This window comes from Ammodytes marinus, assembly GCF_949987685.1.
Source record: "Ammodytes marinus genome assembly, chromosome: 16".
Classification (NCBI taxonomy): domain Eukaryota; kingdom Metazoa; phylum Chordata; class Actinopteri; order Uranoscopiformes; family Ammodytidae; genus Ammodytes; species Ammodytes marinus.
In genome coordinates, this window is record NC_137220.1 from 27,169,647 (window position 1) to 27,192,894 (window position 23,248).

Below are 23,248 nucleotides of genomic sequence, written 5' to 3' on the forward strand. Positions count from 1 at the left end.
GTTGGGCGGCTGCAGCAACAAGATACCCTCAAGTGGAAAGCTTGGAGGCTGGGCAGCATCCCTCAGGGAGAATCTCCTTGATGGAAATGTAGCCCATTATCCGAGCTGGGAACAGGTGCTTTCAACAAAGAACCCTGCATCATCATGGCCCTGTGGGAAAGGAGGGAAACATATCAAGGTCCAGGAATTTACGATGTGGCCTTTCAGATCAGTTACAGTGGATTTGAGTCAAACCAGCTTAGCCATTATAGAATAAAGATAGAGAAACAAGGAAATGCTTCCTAAAGGTGAAGTAAGCAATGTATTTACGTATGTTAATATAAGTGTTAAATCGCTCTTTATTCATACAGTGATCAATTATATAATGTGCACGTTTCATAAAGCCGATCTCTCAGTCACTCGGCAAATAAACTTTTCGGGATCCCACTACTGATAACCAATCAGAAGAAAGAACGCTACAAACCGGCACCCGTCTCACTGCCGGTGCACTTGCAGAGCGACAGATGGGTGAATGTGTATGTGCCTACAATGGCGGAGCAGGTAAAAATCCTTCCCAATGTCTGTTTTGATGTTTTTTATCATATTTTATCACACGTACGGATCTGAGATGATGCTAGATAACTTGCTGCTTGAAGACCGCAGTACATTAATGTGGTGACGTGGGGATGAGAGAGGGGACTGCTAACTGCACTCACTGACAGGAAGTTAGCTAAACTGACCATTCCGCTTACTGAACCTTTAATGAATGAATTAGGAATGGAAGAGAGTTTTCCTAACCCAAGCGGAATAAAGCAGGTCAATTGGAACATGCATTACAGTTACGAGTTGGTCAAGAAGTTGTTTTATATCTTCCGTGTCTGATGCATGGCATTCATAATTGTAATTATAATGTACTGTATGACAATAATTTGACCAATTCAAATGATAGATAAATACAATTTTAAGTTAGAGTTCTTTCCAAGGTCTTTAAAATCCTCTTTTTTTATTCTGCTTCGATGCCCAAGCAAAGTGAACTGAACATATTGTAGCACACAGTTCATAATCTACTTCATGTTTGTGTCTTAATTACTTGATCTTTATTCTCAGCTACTATGTATTGTTCGGTGGAGAGGTCGGGCATGTCAGCAATACTCTGAGGTCACAAGAAAAACAGGACTGATGCCAAGAACAATTTTGAAACTGAAGCCTCGTCTGGGTGGTGGTCCTCCAAATACACGCTATGCTCCACTTTTCCAGCATTTATCCTTTCTCGTGCTTTTTTTTAACATTCCTGAATTGCTACTTCTCACACTTCCCTTTCATTTCACTCATCTCTCCAAAATTACATCTAATTACCAATCCTACTGCCCTACTCGGATATCTTAAGCATCTCTTTAGACAAGTTAGGAGAACAGAACTAAAGCGTCCGCGCTGAGGGGTTACCTATAGAGATATGCCTCTGGCCTGCCACAGTGTCCATCAAGCCCTGCTCTCTAGTGCCAATCTCACTAGAGCCTTCATCCAGGGGCTTGGCTATACTGTCAGACCACAGCAGGTTCCCTTTGATCTGGCCGGAGATGACAAGGCTGTGTGGTCCCAGTGCCCCCAGGCCACCTCTGTCACGACAGGCAAGACTTGTGACAAGTTAACTCAGGGGAGGGCGGAGGTACCAAGCATTGGATCTTCTCCAGTCTACCTGTATAAGTGTTTGGGTGGGGGCAATGCTGTCAAAGACCAGGGAACCTAAATGAGGCAGGTACCAGTTAAGGAAATTAATAGTGTGTGAATATATGAAATATATTTTTAGAATATTGTATTGTCCTAAATTGTGAATCTTCATACAATAGACCAAACATTGTTGACCTTAGTCGTGTGTAAGAGAAAGTCAGGTTGTTATAACTAAGATAGTATGTATGCATGGTTGATATTTCAATTCCACAACAGACCCTTAAGTGCATACAGGTTAAAATTGAAGGTGAAATCCATTCTGTGTTATTCAGTTTTAGTAAAAGTGTCCATACATTCTGCTATAACTGGTTACCTCTCGATTGATTATCAAAAAAATAATTACATTTTTAGAGGGGAACATTCTTAAGTTGCAGATTTTATTTGTAGAAAAATATCTTCTTTTGACATTTAAAATCATATGCACAAAGTTATTTTCATGTTTGACAAATGTTTCATCAAGTTTGTTTAAGGTGTCTTAATTAAGTACTTCATTGTTTGTTGTGGACAGGGTTCTGATCCTCCTTGTGAACAGTATATGATCCTAGGAGCCTCTGTGTTGCAAAAAAAATTAAGTTTGTTTAGAATGCAAGCATGCTCTGAATAAAATGTAACTAACTCAATACGTATACTATATATCTAGTCAATACTCCAACACACTCATTAAAAATTGTAGAAAGAAAAATGTGTCAGTCTTACAGTTGTATTATTCATATATCACACACATACACACACACACACACACACACACACACACACACACACACACCCGCACACACACACACACGCACACACACACACACACACACACACACCGAGGAAGAGACAAGACATACATGATAAGAGGCTGTTGGTGAAATGACAGACTGCAGGCAGCCCTTAATGGAGTTCAACTCAGGGTTGAGGGAAGTGAGGTCAGTCAGTCATCCAAGATCCTACACTGACGCTTCCTACATTCCTGAACACCAATGTCAACAGGAAGGCTGGCTATTACATTAAGTTCAACCTTTAGAACAAAAAAAACTTAACTTGGTTGTACCTTCTGTGCAAAAGGAGCCCTCAATTTGTATGATAATTCCACATTAACAAGAAGTCGTACGAAACCAAGCTCAACAGTGTAGTGAAGATTATGACCCTTCTCTGCAGGGCTAACGGGGCTCATTAGCATAAACAACACTGGAAAAACATGTTTAGTGTGAGCATATTTCATTAGGTCTTTTTCCATTGAAAATTCAATCACTTCCAGATTGACAATGCATATTACTGTAAGTAAGCAAGGGCGTGCAAACACCACACATCACATGAACCACCTTTGGTATGCTACATGCTTTCCTGAGGTCATAATCCGGGTTTTAGGGAAGTTTTTCCAAGTACAGACCACACAGGTCTTACAGTAACTCAGGGTTGCCAAGCTCTCCGAACCATTGATTTACGGACGCTTCAGAGTTCAGCTTGACAGAGAAATTCTTGACCTGAGTCACTGAAGCTTAGAACAAGTGCAGTTTGAGTCCAGCATTCAATCATTTTTAAGTTAAAGTTACTTTATTAGTCAATGATTGGTTACACTGAAATGTGTCTTTTCGCATATCCCCTCTCAAGTTACCACACTCCAGAGGGGGTCAGAGCGCAGGGTCAGCCGCAGTACAGCGCCCCTGGAGCATTTTGGGGTTAAGTGTCTCGCTCAAGGACACAATGGTAGTGATGGTGGACACCGTAGACGTAATACTGGCCTCTGCTAGTTTTACAACTAACACCCTCCTGTCCGGTGCCGGGGATCGAACCAGCGTACTGGTCGGCCACCTTTCCTCTTGGCCACCCTACCACCCTACCATTCTACATCAGCTTCACAGCCTGCTGCAACGATAACGTATTTGTGTGCTCCATGTCGATTTCCCTTTTCCCATGGTCTATGAGGAATCAGCTGGAACACCCCGCCTGTAAATCTCTCTATCACATGTGGCTGCTAGCCCAGGGAGGAGTTGGCTTGTCCCTCAGGTTGCTCGCCGCAAATCGTAAATCCTCTAGACCATTTCAGCTCAATCTGTCTCTCAGATCCATGAAATGCCAAGGATACCTCAAGGCCCTGGTTTTTCGTTGGTCTCATCAAAAGTGCTGCACATGTGTGTGTGTGTGTGTGTGCGTGTGTGTGTGTGTGTGTGCTTGCGTGCGTGTGTGTGTGTGTGTGTGTGTGGGTATGTGGCAAGGTGTGAATCCATCCATCCAATCCTGCAACAATGTCAATATGTGGGGCTGTTGCATACAGTTACAATATAACAGCATACACTTCTAAAACAACAACATTCTCTGACTCGTCCGTTTTTCAGTTGTTTTAACATTGTTGAGTGGTACGGAGAGCAATTAATATTTAACTTTTGCTTTGCATTTCTCATCGTAGTTCTATGATTTGCAATCTTGAGAGGTGTCATCTTCAAGCACAAGCAACACACAGGTACAGCGGTACATTTATATATTTTTTTAATGTTTATTCGTATAGGGAGCACATGTACAAACACATAAAAGTATCTCTTTGTATTAAATTATTCAATATATTTAAATATAAATAGGGCAAATGTATATTTCCTAAATACTTTAAAATACACAAAACGAGTAGCCTAAGTAAGTTCATACAAAACAGTACAAAACACAAACAGTGACGCAAAATAATTTCTATAAAACTCAGTGACAGGCAGCAGATCTTTAATGACATCATGATGTATACCTCTTTCAAACTGTATCAACTTTAAGCTCCACATATTGAACCCCCCAAATAGTATAATAGAGTACATCCTTTCTCACTGACGTCTCTCTTCCCCTTTCATGCTCTCTTTTAGGCAAAAAAACACACCATGTATATGCATGTATTTACACGCTCTGTCTCTCAACACAAACACATTCAAAATACACTGCAGCTGGAGCTCACCACGCCCCGGCAAGCAGTTGGTTATTCAAGAAGAAGTGGCCGAGAGTAGCATGCTAGGAACACAGTATTTATTGGGAGACTTAACGCATGAATGGGTTTTGCCACAGGCTAATACCTGTCACTTTTGTGAATCATTGCTGTGTATATGGTAGCGATGAGGCCCTTTGTGTAATATAGAATAGTTATTACTGACACGCCCTAAATTGACTTATTAACGTGTCTGATGTGCTATAAATTCTGTCTATATGGTCTTGGTAAATCTATAAACTTGCTGCCATTGATTTGTTGTGATGCACATTCAGTGGTTAGCTTTAGCTGCACAGGTTATCTGGGGTTCATGTTGATTTTTTGGGCATGTGATGGGTTTTTGCCTTTTTGGTGAATTTCGCAACATGTTCCTGCCTCCAACCCAAAGCAATTGGTTGGCCGATGATCAAAGGGTTGGAGGTTCGATCCCCGCCCTGCCACGTGTGTCATAGTTGGGCAAGACACTTAACCCACCTTGCCTCGAGTGAATGTCGATAGTTAGCCTGCTATGTGTGAGAATGGTAACGTGGGAAAGGAAAACAGGTCTCCCTTGCAAAAGAGTCTTCGGTCTCGATGGGATATACCTGTATAAATAAAAGTTAGGAATAGATTTCTGCAGGAGAATATCGGTGAATAACCTTTGTTTTGGTTCAATTTTCACAGCAAATGACAGGTAATAAAAGAAGCAAGTTATCAGTCGTCCTTAATGATCTAACAGCTACATTGAGCTCTCAGGTAGTATTATCATCTATTATTACAGTATGTTTGCATGCTCCAAGATTCAGGTGATGACAGTTAGTGCTGTGGAAGGTGACACCTCAATAAAAGCTGACATGAACGCACACTCAATTCTCAATTCAAAGTCCACACCTTATAAATAGAACCAAGGAGTTATGTTCAAGTGTTGAAGCCTTCGTCATCCTCTCCTTCCTGTTGTTGTTTTTGAGTGTCCAACATGCCACCAGTCACTGTCTAGTGCTGAACTCGTGTCTCTCAACTCCGGGCTCCATACTCGCCAGTAGACCTGCATTTAGTGTCTGGAAGGTGTTTGTGATAACCATCATTTTCTGTCATTCGATGCGTGTTAAAACAGCCCCCCTGCACTTTAGACCTGTAACATCTCTCCCCCTCAGATGTCACAGCGTTTTCATTAGGGCCTGGTTGCTGGGCTTGCTGGGGCCCATTGTTTTGGCCCTGAGATAACCCTGTTAAAGACACACCTCACAGTCTGGCCTTGGCGCTTGGGCTTAACCTGAAAGGCTGAAGTTAACGCCTATGGTGAGCTTTTCCACACCCCAGTGTTCAAGAGACATTAACTTCATCAACCGCAAAGAGAAGCGCACACCTCTGCTCTCTGCAGCTTGTTTGACTCAAATTGGAATAACAGTGATTAATGGCTGATTCTATTTGGGAGTGATGTTAACATAAAAGTGAATCCACCTGGATCAAAAGGGGAGACTTTTAGTTTTAGCCACGGGGTGTTTCGACTCACGGTGCTTGCATGTTGCCTTGCGCGCATGTCACACTTTTTCTCTAATGACAGACCAAAGGCTTGTAGGAACCCACCCCCTCACACCCAATCCCATTGATCTGAGTAATAGGATGATGCGTGTCTGGAGATAAAACACAAGCATGATGTGCGTGGCCATCTCTGTCATCTGGGCAGCTTGTAAGGTGAGCAGCGCACATCACATGCCATTAGGTCCTTGCTAATGGACCCTTGTTTGTTTGGAACAAGGCTAAAACATGCCTCCACCAACATCTTGTTGTTTCCAGCAAAGGCCGAAACCATGTTGGCGTGCAGCCCACCTGTAATTACAGCATGCAAAGGTCTTTTGAAGCTATAGTGTGTAACTTATTTTACTCCTATGAGGAATTCTGAGGAATAACAACATCACTGTGTGAGCATCTATAGTATATGAGGTAAGCCTTCATTGATCGTGCATGAATTTAATACGTTCTGCTGTATGTGAAGGTTTTTTCTTTGCAGAATCAACAACTGAAACATTTCTTGGTTTCTTCTTGGGATTTTTCTGAGCTCCTGCGCCAGTGTCAGGCGGTGACACCAGTTTTTAAACGCTGCCATACTGAGAAATCTAAGTTTTGTGGAGCTGATAGGCTTGATCAACTTTGAGTCAACTTGTTTGGCAATGGCTTGAATGTAACTGACATTCATTTACATGAAAAGGTTACGCACTATACTAAGTGTTGCTCTGTGAGAGTGACTATAATAGCACGCCTCAGTGCATGAACCTCTGGGGCGTTGATCTGACTAGGTAACAGTCAAAATGCAGCCCACATATCAGTAACAGTAATGGGTCATCAGGTGGAGAGGTTACAACCTAAAAGGATCCTTCATTGGATGAACTGGGAGCCAATTAGCCCCCAGCTGCCAAGTAGAGGAGCGTTAGAGGGAGGGGAAGAACACTCAGTCACCCCACTCTAACAGGAACAGCAGGAGACCACATGATTAATGTGGTTCCCATGTTCTTCTAGCTTTGCTCTCATGAGATGCACGCTACAAATAGAGTGTAAACCGTGGAACCCACCTCACAATTACCCTGAAGTATGACTTTGTGTTCAGCCTCTGCTGTTTGGCTACACAAGGCCATATTGTTCAAGGTGTAGGGACGTCTGGTGTGAGAGTTTATGAAACAGGCCAGCGGATGTGAAGAATCATCCATGCTGATTTAGAAGTGTCCAGGGACAGTCTAGGGCTGTAGGTTGTTGGGGGGGGGGGGGGGGGGCTTATGGACAGAGAAGACCCCAGGAGATGCTCTCAGAAATGCTCCCTGCCTCTAGGGGGGGGGGGGGGGGGGGCAGGGCGGGTGTCTGGACTGGGACTGGTCAGTTCGTCTGGGGTGGGGACTAATGAAAAGAAATGATCAGACAAGGTCAAAAGGTTGAGATCAAGGCCTCTGCCCGCCTCAATTTTCCAACTTGGGAGATTAATGAGGGCGGAGAACAGCCATGTCTAAGTATCATTTACTCCCTGAAGCCTCTTACCCCAAGGCAGTGGCGTGGAGCCCACCTGTTGGCCTATAAAGGCCTGGTGACACTGAACTAGAGGGTCGCCCTACTGACTCCAGGCTGTAACCGCTCTGTCCTGTTCACAGCACAGACAACCTATTGTTGTCTTGTCTCCACCCAACAGCTTCCTAAGTGTTATATTCAGATTGGACCTTAACAGTAAAGGGGGGTCAGCTCTTCTGGATAATGCTTGTTGTCAAAATAACTTTTTTGTCAAAATCAGTGAATATCTCCTCACAATCCACTATTTGTCCGTACTGTGTACTGGAAAATAAATCAAGTGTTAATACACAGCCAAGGCTCTGTTAGTTTGCAAAAAAAACAAAGTAACCAACCCCTGTGTGGGTCCCTTTGTTTGACAAAAAGTGATTTTGACAATCAGTCGTTCTACATAATCGCTGACCCCACCTTTAATGTGTACATTTACGCTCACTGGTGAATCTCTTAGGCTTGATCGAAAATGTTCACTTCTTAAAATGTAGCAATAGCAGCTTCTGCCATGTGACAAATTAACACCCTTTTTAATTGAACAGCTGTCGAAAAAAAACTTGGATCAACCTAGCAGATAACTTACATCAAGACAAGTGCAGCCATGGCATTACATGTTGCATGTCATATGTGTTTGATGTTGATAGAGGAAAGAGTCCAGATCATGAGGCAGGAGCTGGTGCTTGTACGTTGTATTGCTGAAGAGGTTATTAGTAACACAAGTGTGCACCCTTCTGGACAGTCAACATCATAGCAGCAGCACAGGGTCCACAAACACATCACAACAAACTCAGAAGTTAACATAACCCTTCACTTCACGAAAGGAGCAATTGAGCAATATAATGTAATTACTAGACAAATGTATTACAAAAATGATTTTATTTACTAGTATTTATAGATATTTAAAAAGAATGTCATAATAAGCTCAAAAAGCTTAAACAAAGTATGTTATTTTCATTTGTTTTGTAATGTGTTCTTTAACTTGTTCTTTGATAATAATCAGTCAACCATGCTGTACCTTTTAAGTGCATTGGCACATAAAGGTCCCTAGGGGGCGATGTTAGCCAGGCTGACTCAGCAATGAAGGTTTTGGTGAACACTTATTATCTCCCTTTGTGTATATAGTATTTTTCCCACTCTTTTAGTGAGTTATAATATGATTTAATAGGAAATTATACCACGTTAGTGTAATCATCACTGATAACAGGTTAAAAGAAAATGTTATAAGGGTAAAACCCTCTCTATTAAAAGATGAGTATTTTACATAATTCGATGAGCATTTATGACCACAGAGAACTACTATACTGTATCTTAAAATGAGGGTCAGCCCTCAATGATCTCTCGAGTATAAATACAGGTTAAATGAAAAAGAAAATATGACAATGCAATCATAAATCCCCATTTGATCACGCCGCATAGCCCTCTGGGAAACCGGCTAGATTGGATTCTCTCTATCGCGCATCAGCCTTGATTTACTACATTTCCCACACTGCTTTGCTGCGCAGCCGCTACTTGTCACTGCTGTCGCTCTCTCTGCCTGTGAGTGCCCGCGGTGAATTGGTCCAGCATCCCTGCGCAGGCATTGGGGCAAATGTAGATGTAGAAAAAAAAATATCGTTTGAAAATATGTAAACGCGGAGTTAAGTTTTCGGCGTTGGCAGTTTGCGATGAGGGAGGGAGACTATGGCAGACTGGATTGTGGGATGCGCCTCTGTGGAGCACGGACCGTTATATTGGGAGAAATAATGCGGAATATTCCTTCCCCGTAGGTGTTAACGTTGAAAATACAAGATGAAGAAGCAATTCAATCGGATGCGACAGCTCGCCAACCAAACGGTGGGAAGGTAAGCAAACCCTCTCCGTGCGCTATTCTCGCCGAGCCGAGTGAAAGGGAGAAACCCCCATGTATGGCCCCAATAGGATGCCAATCATTTCCATTCATCATTTCTGTTACATGTAATTAGCCTGGTATATGGAAGAGACAGTCGTCAGTGCAGTCATACTAATTTCCGAGCAACACAAGAAAACCCCCATGTTTAAATATTTTAACTAGCTGGTGCTATATGCGTAATGTCCACTTGAAGAGGCTACCGCATAGGCAGCGTGTAGGCGCATTGCCCCCGTACCACCTGCCCACGGAAATACATTAAATATAGACAAACGCAGTATCACAGACATCACACAGGGGCGAACCCCCCTCTCTCTCTCTCCCTCTCTCTCTCTCTCTCTCTCTCTCTCTCCCTCTCTCCCTCTCTCTCTCTATATCTCTCTCTCTCTCTCTCTTTCTCTCTCTGTGACAGGGCACCACCCCTGGAGCATGAACAACATCGTGAAGTTATAGTGTGATTAGACATAGGCTACCTCCTGTCACAAACCTGTTAAAGGTGAACGTGATGCAGTTTGGGCTGCGACGTGAGGGGACAATGGGCAAAAAAAGCGCAATGTTTTCATTACGCAGTATAATATAACTGTGATGAGGGAAGCACCTCCTAGGACCTAGGCTATAGGCGTAGGTTATCAACTCCGTGTATTCCTGAAGGTCGCCTTCCGCACCTGGCATCGATCTGACAGGCTTTGTGTGTGAACAGTTGAGAATAATTTTGCAGAATTCTCTATCAGGCCACTATAGTGCCTACAAATCAGAATCAAAAGAAAACTAAGCCAGTGTTTAATGTGGAATGATTCCCCAACACTATCTTCTATACCCAGTCCTATTTGCCAAACATCTGTGTGTGTGTGTGTGTGTGTGTGTGTGTGTGTGTGTGTGTGTGTGTGTGTGTGTGTGTGTGTGCGTGCGTGCGTGCGTGTGTGTGTGTGTGGCATGCACGCAGGAGAGAGGGGACACACCTTGCAGTCTCTGTAGTTACCCCCTCAGTTCAGGCATTTCTGTATGACTCAGTGTGGGTGTGTGTTTGGTTCTAGATTTGTGTTTCGGCAGGCAGGTTGTGGGCCTTTATAGGAGCAATGTGTGTGTGTGTGTGTGTGTGTGTGTGTGTGTGTGTGTGTGTGTGTGTGTGTGCGCGTGTGCGTGCGTGTGCGTGCGTGCGTGTGTGTGCGTGTGTATGTGCATGTGCTTCATGCCAGTGCTGTTAGCAATAATATTTTCTCACATGTTTTCTGAAGCTGTCTGTCTGTCAGCTGCAGTATGTGGGCAGCAACAGCAACCTGCCAGACTGGTTTGCTGTCCGCAGAGCCATAATGAGCAATGGGATTCTCCCCCCCCAACAGTCCTGCCCCCCTGCTAATGGGCCCTACAGGTCACACTCAATTTTTTTTAATCCCGATAAAGGTTTTTTTTACTGAGAGTTTTTTCTCAGCCGAGCTAAGGGTGTAAGGGCAGGGTGTCATACTGTATGGAATGTAAAGCCCACTGAGACAAATGTCTATTTGTGATATTGGGCTATACAAATAAAACTGATTTGATTTTAATTTGATTTGATTAGAGATTTGGATCACCATAAGAAGCAACAGGTCTGACCCTCTGTTGACCTTGAGCAGTGTCAAACATTGGCTTTGGTTTGTGGAGACACAAACCAAAGCCAATGTTTGGGGTGGAAAGAAAGGTTGCCAAAGTTATAGCCATCTCTAGCAACCCATGCAGACAAGATAATGTCAATGAATAAAGCCAGTCTTTAGGCACACAAAGTGTTGATGTTGCTATATAGGGTGGTATTTTCTCCCAAAAGGTCAGCATGTTGTTCTTGTCTGTTTCCATCCTGTTTTGGAAGTATGACGACTTTCTCCTGCACTAATTGAGTTAAGTTAAGATGTGTTATGCTAAGGCACGGTTCACGTACTGTATGTGGCTTGTTGCGAATGGCCGTTCCTCATGTGTGCGTCCTAACCATGGAGGATGATAATGCCCCTTGATAGTGCCACATATAGAAATGTGTGAGTATGTGGGCATATATTATGTAGTGATTATGTTGTTGATACTTTACGTGCATGCCTGTTCGGATCCGTGCACACGCATGCCCTTGGTGTGTTGGGTCAGGCTCAGCGGTCGGGGTCATACAAATGGCGTGTACAGTACGAGCGCAGATTAATGATGTGTGTGAATGTAAAACATTGCACATGCACATCACACATTCCCGTCTTGCTACAGTTCTGCAGCTCCATCCCCACCACCTTCACACTTTAAACCACACCTGAAGCTCCTACTCTGCGAGGAGGAGAATGGCATCACATTTATTTTATTTTTTTTTAGATAATTTTTTGGCATTTTCAAGCTTTATTAGACAGTACATAGTTCAAATGGGGAGACAGAGAGAGAGGGGGGATGACCTGCAGTAATGGTCCACGGGTCGGATTTGAACCCGCGACCACTGCAACGAAGTCCGGAGCCAATATGGTACGCACTCTATCCACTACGCCACCGGAGCGCCTCACAGTTTTAATCTGCTGAGCACACTCCATGGAGAAAGTAATGCTGCTCTGTTGGACAGAAGTGGAAATGCTTGGGGTTTCAACTCTATGAGACCATATGAGATGACTTACAAGGCTCTATTTTGCTGCAGTAGTTAGTTACCCCTGCAAAGACCAAAGGAATAAAGTAGCAAATCAGTCAAAAAGCCTTTTTACGAGTGATTTCCCCGATCATAGTTTTGCTGCGTCTTGTACTAACTGAGGCTTCAGATATATAATATTCTGCTGACTCCAGCTGCGTCCATCTTCAGAGTTACTCTGGTTGGTTTGAGTGTTTGACCTTCCTGAGGCTGGGCAGTCTCACTGGAGCCGTTAATACCGCTGACCAGTCCTCCATCGGCCTCCTTCAAAACCGACTCAACAAATTTAAGAGAAACAGGCTGCCATGTTGGATCCTGTATGACTTTGATGACAAGGATCTGTGTGTGGGTGGTTGTGTGTGTGTGTGTGTCGTTAGCACGAGAGTTTGTTCAAAAAAGAGATAATGAATAACTGTTTAGAACTGCAGATTAATGTTAATCCTCTCACCCCCCTCTTGCTTGAGTTATCATGTCTGTAATGGCGAGTCTGTTTTATGTGTGTCTTATATGTGACACAGATTGAAAGGTCTTGTCTTTCAGTGGGGGATGGCGATCAGGTGTGCTGTGTCAGCATCACTCTGGCTCTCCAAAGCTGCTGCTGCTGCTGCTGCTGCTGCTGCTGCTGCTGCTGCTGCTGCTGCTGCTGCTGCCCGCCTGGGTGCGAGCCATGTCATGTGATGGTAGCTTGGCCAATCACCTCCGACTGAAGGATGTGCAGCCATGCATACTCTGTAGCTTTAAGAAATGTTACAGTGTGGGATAGACAAAAGGGGGTCACTGCTATAGGAAGTGAGAGAAAAGAAAACGCTCGGTTTTCTGCTGTTTAAACCCCCCCCCCCATTCTGTTAAAATGCACATATAAGCAATGATTTTGGTGGTCTTTAATATGCATTGCGATTTTTTTAATGCCTTGATACGCACCAAACAGGACAGAAAAAGATTGCTTGATTGGTTCAGCCAACTCCCACCCTCCATTTCTCCTGACCTATTTCTCTATTCCCAACTCACTGCCCTATCTAGGTCTAGGACAGGCTGTAAGACTCTGGCATCTTTGTCATCATGCCCTGCAATAATTCAAATATTACAAATGAAAGATAGGGATTTTTTTTTTTTTACCTGTCTCTAGCCCTAACCTCCTGACAAACCCCCCCCCCCCCCCCCCCCCTCCCCCATCCATCTTCAGACCAATCATCACTCACCTGTGCACCACTTCCGCAGGGTCATAGTATTCTTTCTGCTCATGCCTTGAGGGCAGGCTTTAGCTGCCCACTCCAAGATGCATTATCAGAAAATGGTGTGTGTGTGTGTGTGTGTGTGTGTGTGTGGGCTGGCAGATGAGTTGCAGATGCCTTCTCCCTCCCACATAGTCTCCCTCTCACTCTGTTGTCGCTTCCATCTGACTTGTGTGACGTAGTAGGTGAACAACCATCAAGCTTGCATTCTGGACCCTAAACGATGTTCAGTGTCAGAGGCAAGAATCCAACAGGGCATAAGTACACAAGTCAAACATTTTCAAAACATGTCTGTGCATACTTAAGTGAGAAGTTTGCATGTTAATGTGTATGCATACTGAGCACTTACACATTTATCCTTTACGCTATTGCTGACAAAAGCAAAGATTATACATGAATTCTTCATGTATCCCTGGACATATTCTCGTAAATTGTTAGCATACAGGATCAGCATCTTCACCTGTTTTTACATTCAGCCAGTAGTGGAATGTAACAATACGTCAACTGTTGTATTTACGTACAAACCCAAGGTATTTTACGACTTACATTATTTCCGTTTTTATGCAACTTTTTTCTACTACACTTCACTTTAGAGGCATATCTTACGTTTTACTCCACAACATTTGTGTGACAGGTTAATTTACCAGTTACTTTTTACAACTTTGCATACCCTTCCTGCCCAGTTTAACCATGTATCTCAACATTTGGTTAATTCTAAAACATGTTGGGGATTAAGTGTTATACGGGTTGAGAAAACTCTCCTACATCCTACCCTAATTAAACTGAAAAAAGCTGAATATTTAAAACCCCTCTTCCATTGGCTGGAAAAAGCCTCCTCACAAAGCTGAAAACAGGACTGTTTTATTGCTCTCCTAAAGTTTAGGTTCTCAGAGGACATTGATGCTAAGAACATGATCATTTCATAGAATCTGTTACCTTGCTATTAAACCACCCATGAAGGAGTTACAATGAGCTCAACTTTAAACCTACAGCAGTACAATTCAAACTACACATTAATGGAGCAATAATAATAAAACACTGAGATGGATGTTTTATTTCTTAAGAATGTTTACCTTTTCACTTGCTACTTTAAGTACATTTTGCTAATAATGTTCACATTACAGTAAGTGTGTTTTTGAATGCAGGACGTGTTGTACGGAGTATTATAACTGTCTGAGTACTTTTACTACTAAATTCAGTGCACCATAAGCACATGTGCACGTCTTGGCAAGAATGCTCGTGGGACTGTGGAAGAGCATATATTAGCTGACAGGCAACATGAGATGTAGGAGGAGAACGCTGCATACCAATGCAGCATCTCTCTTTCTTCCTCCTCCACCTCGTTGGCGGAGATCTCAGCGCGAGAGTGGCCTTCACAGGGCAGCTGATTCACTCCTCTGCCTTCACTTTTCTATACTTTTGCTCATCACATTGTTCAATCTTGTCTGAACGGTACACTCTTGGCATATTATTCAACAAGTCAAGCCCTTTTCATGGCAGGATTTGAAGTCATTTTGAGGCGTTAGTCATCAGCAATCAGCAATGAGTCATCATAACTTGTGATCTCAATGGTGTACCTTTATGAAAAGTAAGAGTTATTGCTGTCATTTCATGATACTTCAGTATTCAGTTCAGTGCTTGTATCAGATCCATGTTGTTAACCCATCCACAGTGGCGTTGTTAGGACTACTTTACCGGGGCTCTAGCCCAGGTAGATTTGAGCCTAGCCTGAAGGTTTGTTAGTCTGAAAACATTTTTTTTTACTCTGCCCAGGAGCTTGAAGTAAACTATGCCATGCTACGCGGTACGCAGAGCCCGCGGGAAATAGTAATGCATTGAGCGAACGGGATTAGTTTTTGGGAGGTACTTCATGGGCATCCAAGCCGTCATACAACACTCCTTTTAGAAATGACTTCATTTAAGAACTCCTTGTGCTGTGGGATCGAGCGGTGAAAACTGCTTCATAACATTACGAGCTTAGTATGATCACATGTTTTTATATGCTTTAATCACATGCCAAATGTATGCAGCGTCCATAACTATTCACGGTTAATATGAATAAATGTTTCCACAGTTACATGCTTGGATAAATTAATAAGTAAATATTGAACAGACATATTTCAGATTGGAGTTTCGGACGAGGTTTAGTGGGAAGCATTTCAATGATAAACAAATGAATGAGTTAAAACTAAGAGGAAATTAGTGAGGGAATATTATCAGATTTTTTGGCCAATCTGGGAATATCCTTAACATCCATAGAAGAGGTTTTGATGTGATAGACCTTTTATATTGGTAGCTTTTTAGTGGTTATCCCCTCTTGAAGTTTAGGCTATTGTAATGGAGGAGAGACACAGTAGCTGAATAGGGTAACATTTTTAACTTATAGATATCATCATTACACTTTGCCAGTTGAATACTCACATTAAAACAAAACATCTTTATATTATAATTTTTTCAGAAATGTTTGAATAAATATGACAATTTGGCAATATCAAATGAACTATGTATGTGTACATTTGCATTTTGTATAGCCGGAGTTAAAATCATTATTTAATTTTTACAACTTATGTGTCCAAAGTTTTTAAAAACAGAATATAGATTTCATTTTATAAATTAAAAAATACAACCAAAAAACAGTATTGGCTTTTCATCAGAAAATGAACAGCATATGAACAAAACCTTCTGTTATAACCTTCAGAATAGTGCTAGGAATGATTAGGGAAAGTTTAGTTGATATAAGTTCTTCAGAAGTGATTTTAGGTATAGAGGTTTTTATAAAATGTAAAAGGTTGTATCCATATTCTTTTCTGTAAAAACTTTGGACACATATAAGTTGTAAAAATAAAATACTGATTTTCAACACCTAGTTTTAGTTTTTTTATTATTGTTATTTTTATTTATGCAAATGTACTCATAATTATTTAGATATTGCCAAATGTATTCAAACATTTCTGAAAAATGTGTAATGTAGAAAATGTAATCAACTGGCAAAGTTTCATAATTATATCTATAAGTTAAAAATGTTACCTTATTCACCTGCAGTCTCTCCTCCATTACAGTAGCCTTTACTATGTATGGGATATAAAAACATCACAACTACAATGTCCCCACCCAGATGGTACCGATATCTGGTCTGGCCCATGGACTATATAAAGTACCTAAACTTTCAGCAGCTCTCACGGATTTTCTTAGGGGAGTTGAATTTCAACTTTATAAGATGTGTTAATAGACACCTTTACAAACACATTGGTGAAGAAAGCTATAGTGGTAAGGTATGTATTCCCAGATTTTCACATTATGCCCTCACCAAATGCATGAAAAAAATTTATAAACTTATGTTTGAGTTTTACCAAATGCACATTGTGAGGCTATTCGTTGTTTCTCAGATCCAACAGTTTTATATCATATCCGATTTGCACTAGGCATAAATGTTGACAAAGAATTTAGATTTATGTTTAGAATATTGTGCTCAAGTTGCAGGTGAAGCATTGTTTAATAGATGATGCAGTACATTTATATTTCTAACATTTAGTTTTACCAAATAATAGTCAAACCAGAGGCTGTTAAAGGCAAATAAATGCCCCCAGTCTATTCCACACAATGGGGCATACAGTTCATTCATTCAACGCACAACAAATCCCAGATTCAGATCGGTATCAGAGCTGGATAAAGGGATTGGTGCATCCCTACTTTTTATGGTGGAATTTTATTGTAGCCAGATGTAAACTGTATTGTGTCTGTTTCGGCTGTTATTTAAGGCATTCTAGTTCTGCCACAAATTGCTCATTCGGCTATGCCCAGGGTTATGATTGAATGAAAATCCCTTGGTACTTTATTTTTGTAATCCTGTAATTAAGTTAGCCCTGAGATCATGCAATGTGAGGCTTGGATTGGCACTACATCTTTTCAAGCTTCTAACAGCATTAAATGTGTCATAGTTTAATATCAGATGAAAAAACACATTCATTAAAAGTTTAACAATGTCAAAAAATATGATTGTTTTTCGTTTGGCAGATTGTGCTGTCTTGATGTTTTAGTTTATTCAATCGATTTCCAGATCGTAGCAGCACATACAGTATACCACAGCCAGTGGTAGTGCAGATGTCTTGCAGCCAGCACAGCCAGGATTAGCAGTGGACAAAGGTAGTGTGCACATGAGAGAGAGAGAGAGAGAGAGAGAGAGAGAGAGAAAGAAAGAGAGAGCTAGTTTGGTTAGAGAGAGAGAACGTGTATTGTGTATAGGTGAGTAAAAGAGAGAGAGAAAAAAGGGAGATGGGAGGCTGTGACCAGACCCCTCTACAAGGTATGAGGTAGCCCCTGGTGTATTTTGCTGAGCCCCAGATGTTTTTAAAGACCTATAAATGCAACTGCCCTTCCATAACCCCATCAGTGCCTCTCAGAGATGGCATACTTTGGCATAGAGTCAGTGATAAAGAGCCTTTGTCAAGGGGCCATTTTGGCCATCAAAAGAGAGATGATGTAACATCGGACAGAAGCGTTGATTCTCCCTTTCAAGTATGTCACAGATTCCCTCAAAAGACTAACCTCTTAAAGAGCCCCTGTACTTGTGTATATGGCATCAAAGCACATACAGTATGTGACAAACAACATGGCACATGAACAGCTATGCGGCCGGCTGCTGGCTCACATCATACTCAGAGCCTCATTTGCACTTTGATTTACTTTGTGTCCCTATTGACCTGCTGGGTATTAAAGTGGGTTTGATCATGGCAACTATCCCTGCGTTCCAAATCAGATACTCTTTCTTTTTACTACACTACATACTAAAGTACAGAAGAGTTTTAGGGCCACAGGAGAGAAAAATAATCAGATAAGGAAGTTTTTTTTTTTTTCATTATGTCAAGAATAAAGATGAATACTCCAAAATACTATTGGAGTTAGGGAGGCATTTATGTATTTTCAGCATACGACAATTGACGTGCATGTGTTGGGACATCCAAAATCTTTTTCTGCCATACTAAATATTATGGAAGTATGAGTATTGGAACGCAGAGAATGTGTCACTGGTGTTGGAGGTTTGACCCAATCATTCGCTCCTGATCTCATCTCAAACAGGAAGTGACCTCAGGACCCTGACTGAAATGCAGAAAATGAATCAAATGCGATGTCAGCCAATCAGGAACGAGACAGGGTCTAAGGAGAATTTACTATACTGCACATAGATACTGCTGTTGACAAAAAAAACTTACTGAGAATGGTGCTGTTTCGTTAAATAACCTAATAAAGTCATTTTATTGCATTAACTCCAGGAAACACTTTAATGCGACAATTGACTTTACAATTAACTGTGTGTTATGGAAATAAAACACTCACTGGTGTGAACATATCTTTGCTTTTCATTCAAACAAAATAAATCAAAAATCTAGTTGAAAGCAGTGTATATACTCTCAGTGCTGTAAAACATGCATACATCTTTTCAGATATTCTCACATATGTCCTATTCATTTGTAGTGGTCTACCAGACAAAGCCTTACTGTACATTCAATGATTTAGCTACTACAATATTCTGAGTAATAGACAGCTGTAAGTGAGTACTACAGTGGAGTGGCTTTGTTGTTAGGAATAAGTAAGGAGACCGGTGACTCCCTATCAACATGCCCACTTCCTTCCATTCAGGAATGCCAATAGGCCAAAACAGGAAACACTAATCCACTAATATGTATCAATTTCCTGTTTTGTTTACCTCTCATTACCTTCACTAAAAGTGTCTTACATTTCATTTAAAATAATGCTCTTTAATTATAGATTTTCTTTTTCTCTATAGTTGATGTGATGTAAACGTGTAGGGTGCCCAGAAACACTCATTTGGAATGAGCTGTTGTATACCATTCATTCCACTTTGCCGACGTGAAGTTACAGTAAATGACAATGTGGAAAAAAATAAAAAAATTGCTTTGGAACAAACAGCAAATGACAGCTTGTGAGTATGTTTTCATTCATGGTTTGGGTGGCAATAAAGCACAATATCATTTGGTATGTCTCATTAGTCCAAGTTCAACGTCATGCTCTCTACTGGACATTCAGCATCATTCAGGTGCGTGTGCGTGTGTGCGTGCATGTGCTTGGGCAGTGGGCAGTGTAAAAACACAGTTAAGTCACATAGCAGACTAAGCAGAATGTCTCTGGTGGAGACTATTCACCATGAATAAAGTTATTAGAGATAACTCACTGCTCGTGTTTCTAGTGAAACATTGCTGAATGCTGTGGGCATTCTCTCTCTCTCCCTCTCTCTCTCTCCCTCTCCCTCTCTCTCTCTCTCTCTCTCTCTCTCTCTCTCTCTCTCTCTCTCTCTCTCTCTCTCTCCTCTCCCGTTCACTCCCCGGACCCATGCCATGTGTGTTTTTTGCGTGTGTGCATGTGTACACTTGTGTGCATGTGTATGTACACTCCTCACAGTCATTCTTGCATACTTAACAGAACTGTGACCTAGTTTGCTGGACAACTACAGTAAGTGGGTTTTTCTGTTTTAGTAACCTCACATCCCATCAGCCCTCCGCCTTGTCATTTGGGAGGAAACCGAGTGGGCCTCCAGATGCTTATTCACAGTAAAGGTCTGGAGAAAAAAATGCACGAGGAGGAAATTCGGAGGGCATTGTATGCTCACTGCTGTGTGTGTGTGTGTGTGTGTGTGTGCGTGCGTGTGTGCGTGCGTGCGTGCGTGCGTGCGTGCGTGCGTGCGTGCGTGTGTGCGTGCGTGTGTGGCTGACTGTGGATGTCTTGCCAGCCCTCCAGGGCATGTTGTGCCCTGCTGAGGCCCAGGGCCACCATTCTGCTCCACTACTCCCCCTTGCAGCACAGGACAGAGCATATAGAACAGCTCCTCCAGGCCTCAGAGACAGTTAGCGCTTTAGTAAAGCAGCACAGCATTGTGAGTAAACCAGAGCATGACCACTGTGTTTTTGTTCAGACGAAACCTCAGGTGGGCGTCTAGACCAAAAGTGCTACAGCCGTCAGTTGACTTGCAGTTAGCTCAGGACTATACATGGTCTTTTTATTCACATTTTGATTATGTCAAAAGTAATTATTCATGCTTTCATTAACCATGCCAGAGCGGGAGGGCTGAGCACCGGAGTTTTCAACATTAACATATCTCAACGTAGAAATATTTATTATGTAAGTCATATTTGTACGGAATGTGCGGCGGAGGTATGAATGGTCAGCTGGGTGAAACACACTAAACCATCCTTTTGGAATTACAATTGCTTGGAATGTCTTATGGGAATTATAAAATTGCATATCTCCCTTTGGCCAGCGGTAAATACACAAACCTAGATTTCGTAAACAGATTCTGACCCTGGTTCTTATCAGCACTTTGTGTTAACAGTGTCACAAGAGGAGTTATTCAGTCTGTCTAGTTCATCTCTCCGTGTAAATGTTGTATCAACTAATGTGTCACCCTTTAGTTTCAGCAGGCGTTAAAGCTATAGTGCAGAACTTTTTCATATAAATGAATGTCGGTTAACCTGAAAGTTGTGATACATTCCCACATTTGACTTGGGCTGATTATTCTGCGTACTTATGTGATTCTGTGCATGATAGTATTGAGTCCATCAGCAGCTCCAGGTGAAGGAATGCCTGCAACGTGACAGATGGTTGGCATAAACCTGGCAGAGTCCCCCCCCCCCCCACACACACACACACACACAAACACACCGCCCACATGGCTGCCAACTCTCCCACGTGTTTACTTTTCTCCCAGGACTCATTCTGCACACTGTTTGCTTAGAGGAATTTATGTCCTCACCTGCAAAAGAAATCTCCTGTGAGGTGAGTTTTACATCAGGTTCTGAAGGGCCAAGAAGGACTCAACATCCCATGTCATCCAGCCAATGCTATTCCCTCACTTTGGCTGGCCCCGTATGATACTGCTTTCCTTAGAGGAAATACCACAGTCTGAAAACAAACAAACAAGCGCAAAGAACAAGACGGTCCGCTGTCTTTGAAGATAGCATCCTCTCTGTGTGAAGTCTAGGTCATAATAGCCACATCACTTGTGGTCAGTGAGAACTGCAGATGCCTGCATTTCAATTTGGATTCCCTTTGTTTTAAACAGCAAATGCAGTGAACTCATTTTATTTAGTTTTTTACACTTTATGCAGTCTATGCAATATATTACCTCACTCGAGGCAAGCCTTAAAGAAAACCACTCCTATACTCAAATACTGTGAATACACATTGGAGATCATTAGAAATAGCCTGGTCCTACCAGACCATCGTACTTCATTTCATTTGTACAGAAGGTCTGGAACTGCTCAATTGACAAACGTTCACTCACTTGGAGGCGGGTGTCTGTTGAAGTTTAAAACTATTGGATCTGCCCATTGCCACTCTGGATCTGCCAACCAACCATGTCATGTGCCGGCTTCTGAGCCACTCCTTCTGTTCGCTGATTGGACCGGCAGAAATCTGTGCGGAGAAAACCTAAGAATATACCGCACAGCCAGACAGACTACTGAAGGGAAATGAAAATTGAGCGGAAGTAGTAGGCGGGCGGTGCCAGGCTACAAGATTGATGCATTTTACTATAAAACGGTACAACTTTTCAGAGGGCATGCCCCCGGACCCCACAACAAGGACTAGGGACCTCCCTCCCACAGTATCCCAAAAGGGAGGAGTGGGGGGGAGGGGCCTTTAAGAGTCTGGGCCCATTATCTCATAATCCGTCAATGAACCAACTGGTTTCCACAATCTTTTTTTATTTTCGCGGGGAGCATGCACAAGCATTATTTATAAAAAAAAAACTAATAAATAAAAAAAAGTGGGGGACACAGGGTCTTGAAACGGGCACCGAGATCGTTAAGACCATCCCTGCCCGCTTTTCGTGCCGCCTGACGGAACGCTGCGGCTGCGCCTTCTCTCTGCCCGCTCGCCTCACCATTGTGAATGCATTAGTGGGCGCAACAAACGCCTCGGCCCGTGTGAAACGGCCTTAACTACTGAACAAAGGAAATCAAATGAGGTTTTGGCATTTTCCCCAAAAAACGGGACAAATTGTGTCCCGGAAGATATTTTTCTTTTCCCGGGACAGCTGGTGAAAAAAGAGACCAATTCTGGGAAAAACGGGAAGGGTGGCAACACAAATCCTTATCCATTGTCTTCCTGGTCTTCCTCTGACTACAACTGAAACTGGCGCACAACCTCGACGTCATCGTTCTCAGCCTCTCCCTCTGTTCGCTGATCGGACCGCCAAAAATCTGGTTTAGCAGGAACGCATGACGCAGCCCCAGACTGACTACTGAAGGGAAATGAAAATTGAGCGGAAGTAGGTAAGTGGGCGGTGCCAGGCTACATTAGAAAGAGTTATATGACTAAACTTTCCAGCATTTGCAGCTGTCATATTGTTGGGGAAGTTTGATGGTTGAGCCTATCAGTCTGTCAATGGATCGCTAACAGAGTAGCTTCCCCGCATCCCTGTCACTGCCAGAGGTCCTGTCCCATCTGTGCTGTTGGGACCCTATTAGACTCCCTCAACTGCCAGGTTCTCCTAAGAGGTACTTCAACTGGCAAACCTGAGGCCAGGAAGACACTGACAAGTGTGTTGCAGAGCTCCAGGCTACACACTCAGCAATGGGATACATGTGACTGTCTTTGCCCTCAAGGTATTGTAGATGTAGAACTTTGAGTTTTAGAGTTTTTTCACAGGCTCTTGGAATGTTGTAGCAAAAAACTGAGCCAATGTTTTGTTCACAGCTTGGGTTATTTTTATCCCCCTTTTGTCACGTAATCAGCAGTCTGCGATCACACGTATCCTTGCAAATCAGACAAACCAGACAAACTCAGCTATCATTCTCTCTCTTTCGCAGAAGATGCACACGCACATC

The 23,248-nt window shown here is 42.5% G+C and overlaps 1 protein-coding gene across 1 annotated transcript in view; it reads left to right on the forward strand.

Annotated features, from left to right (window-relative positions):
• Window positions 1-9,441: 9,441 nt before the first annotated feature.
• The window catches only part of arhgap44a (Rho GTPase activating protein 44a), a 36,840-nt gene continuing 23,033 nt past the window's right edge, over window positions 9,442-23,248 (forward strand). Inside the window, exon 1 of the mRNA XM_080044542.1 lies at window positions 9,442-9,513. Within this exon, the coding sequence (XP_079900668.1) occupies window positions 9,461-9,513 (53 nt within the window). The 5' untranslated portion in view covers window positions 9,442-9,460. The remainder of the gene's footprint in view (window positions 9,514-23,248) is intronic.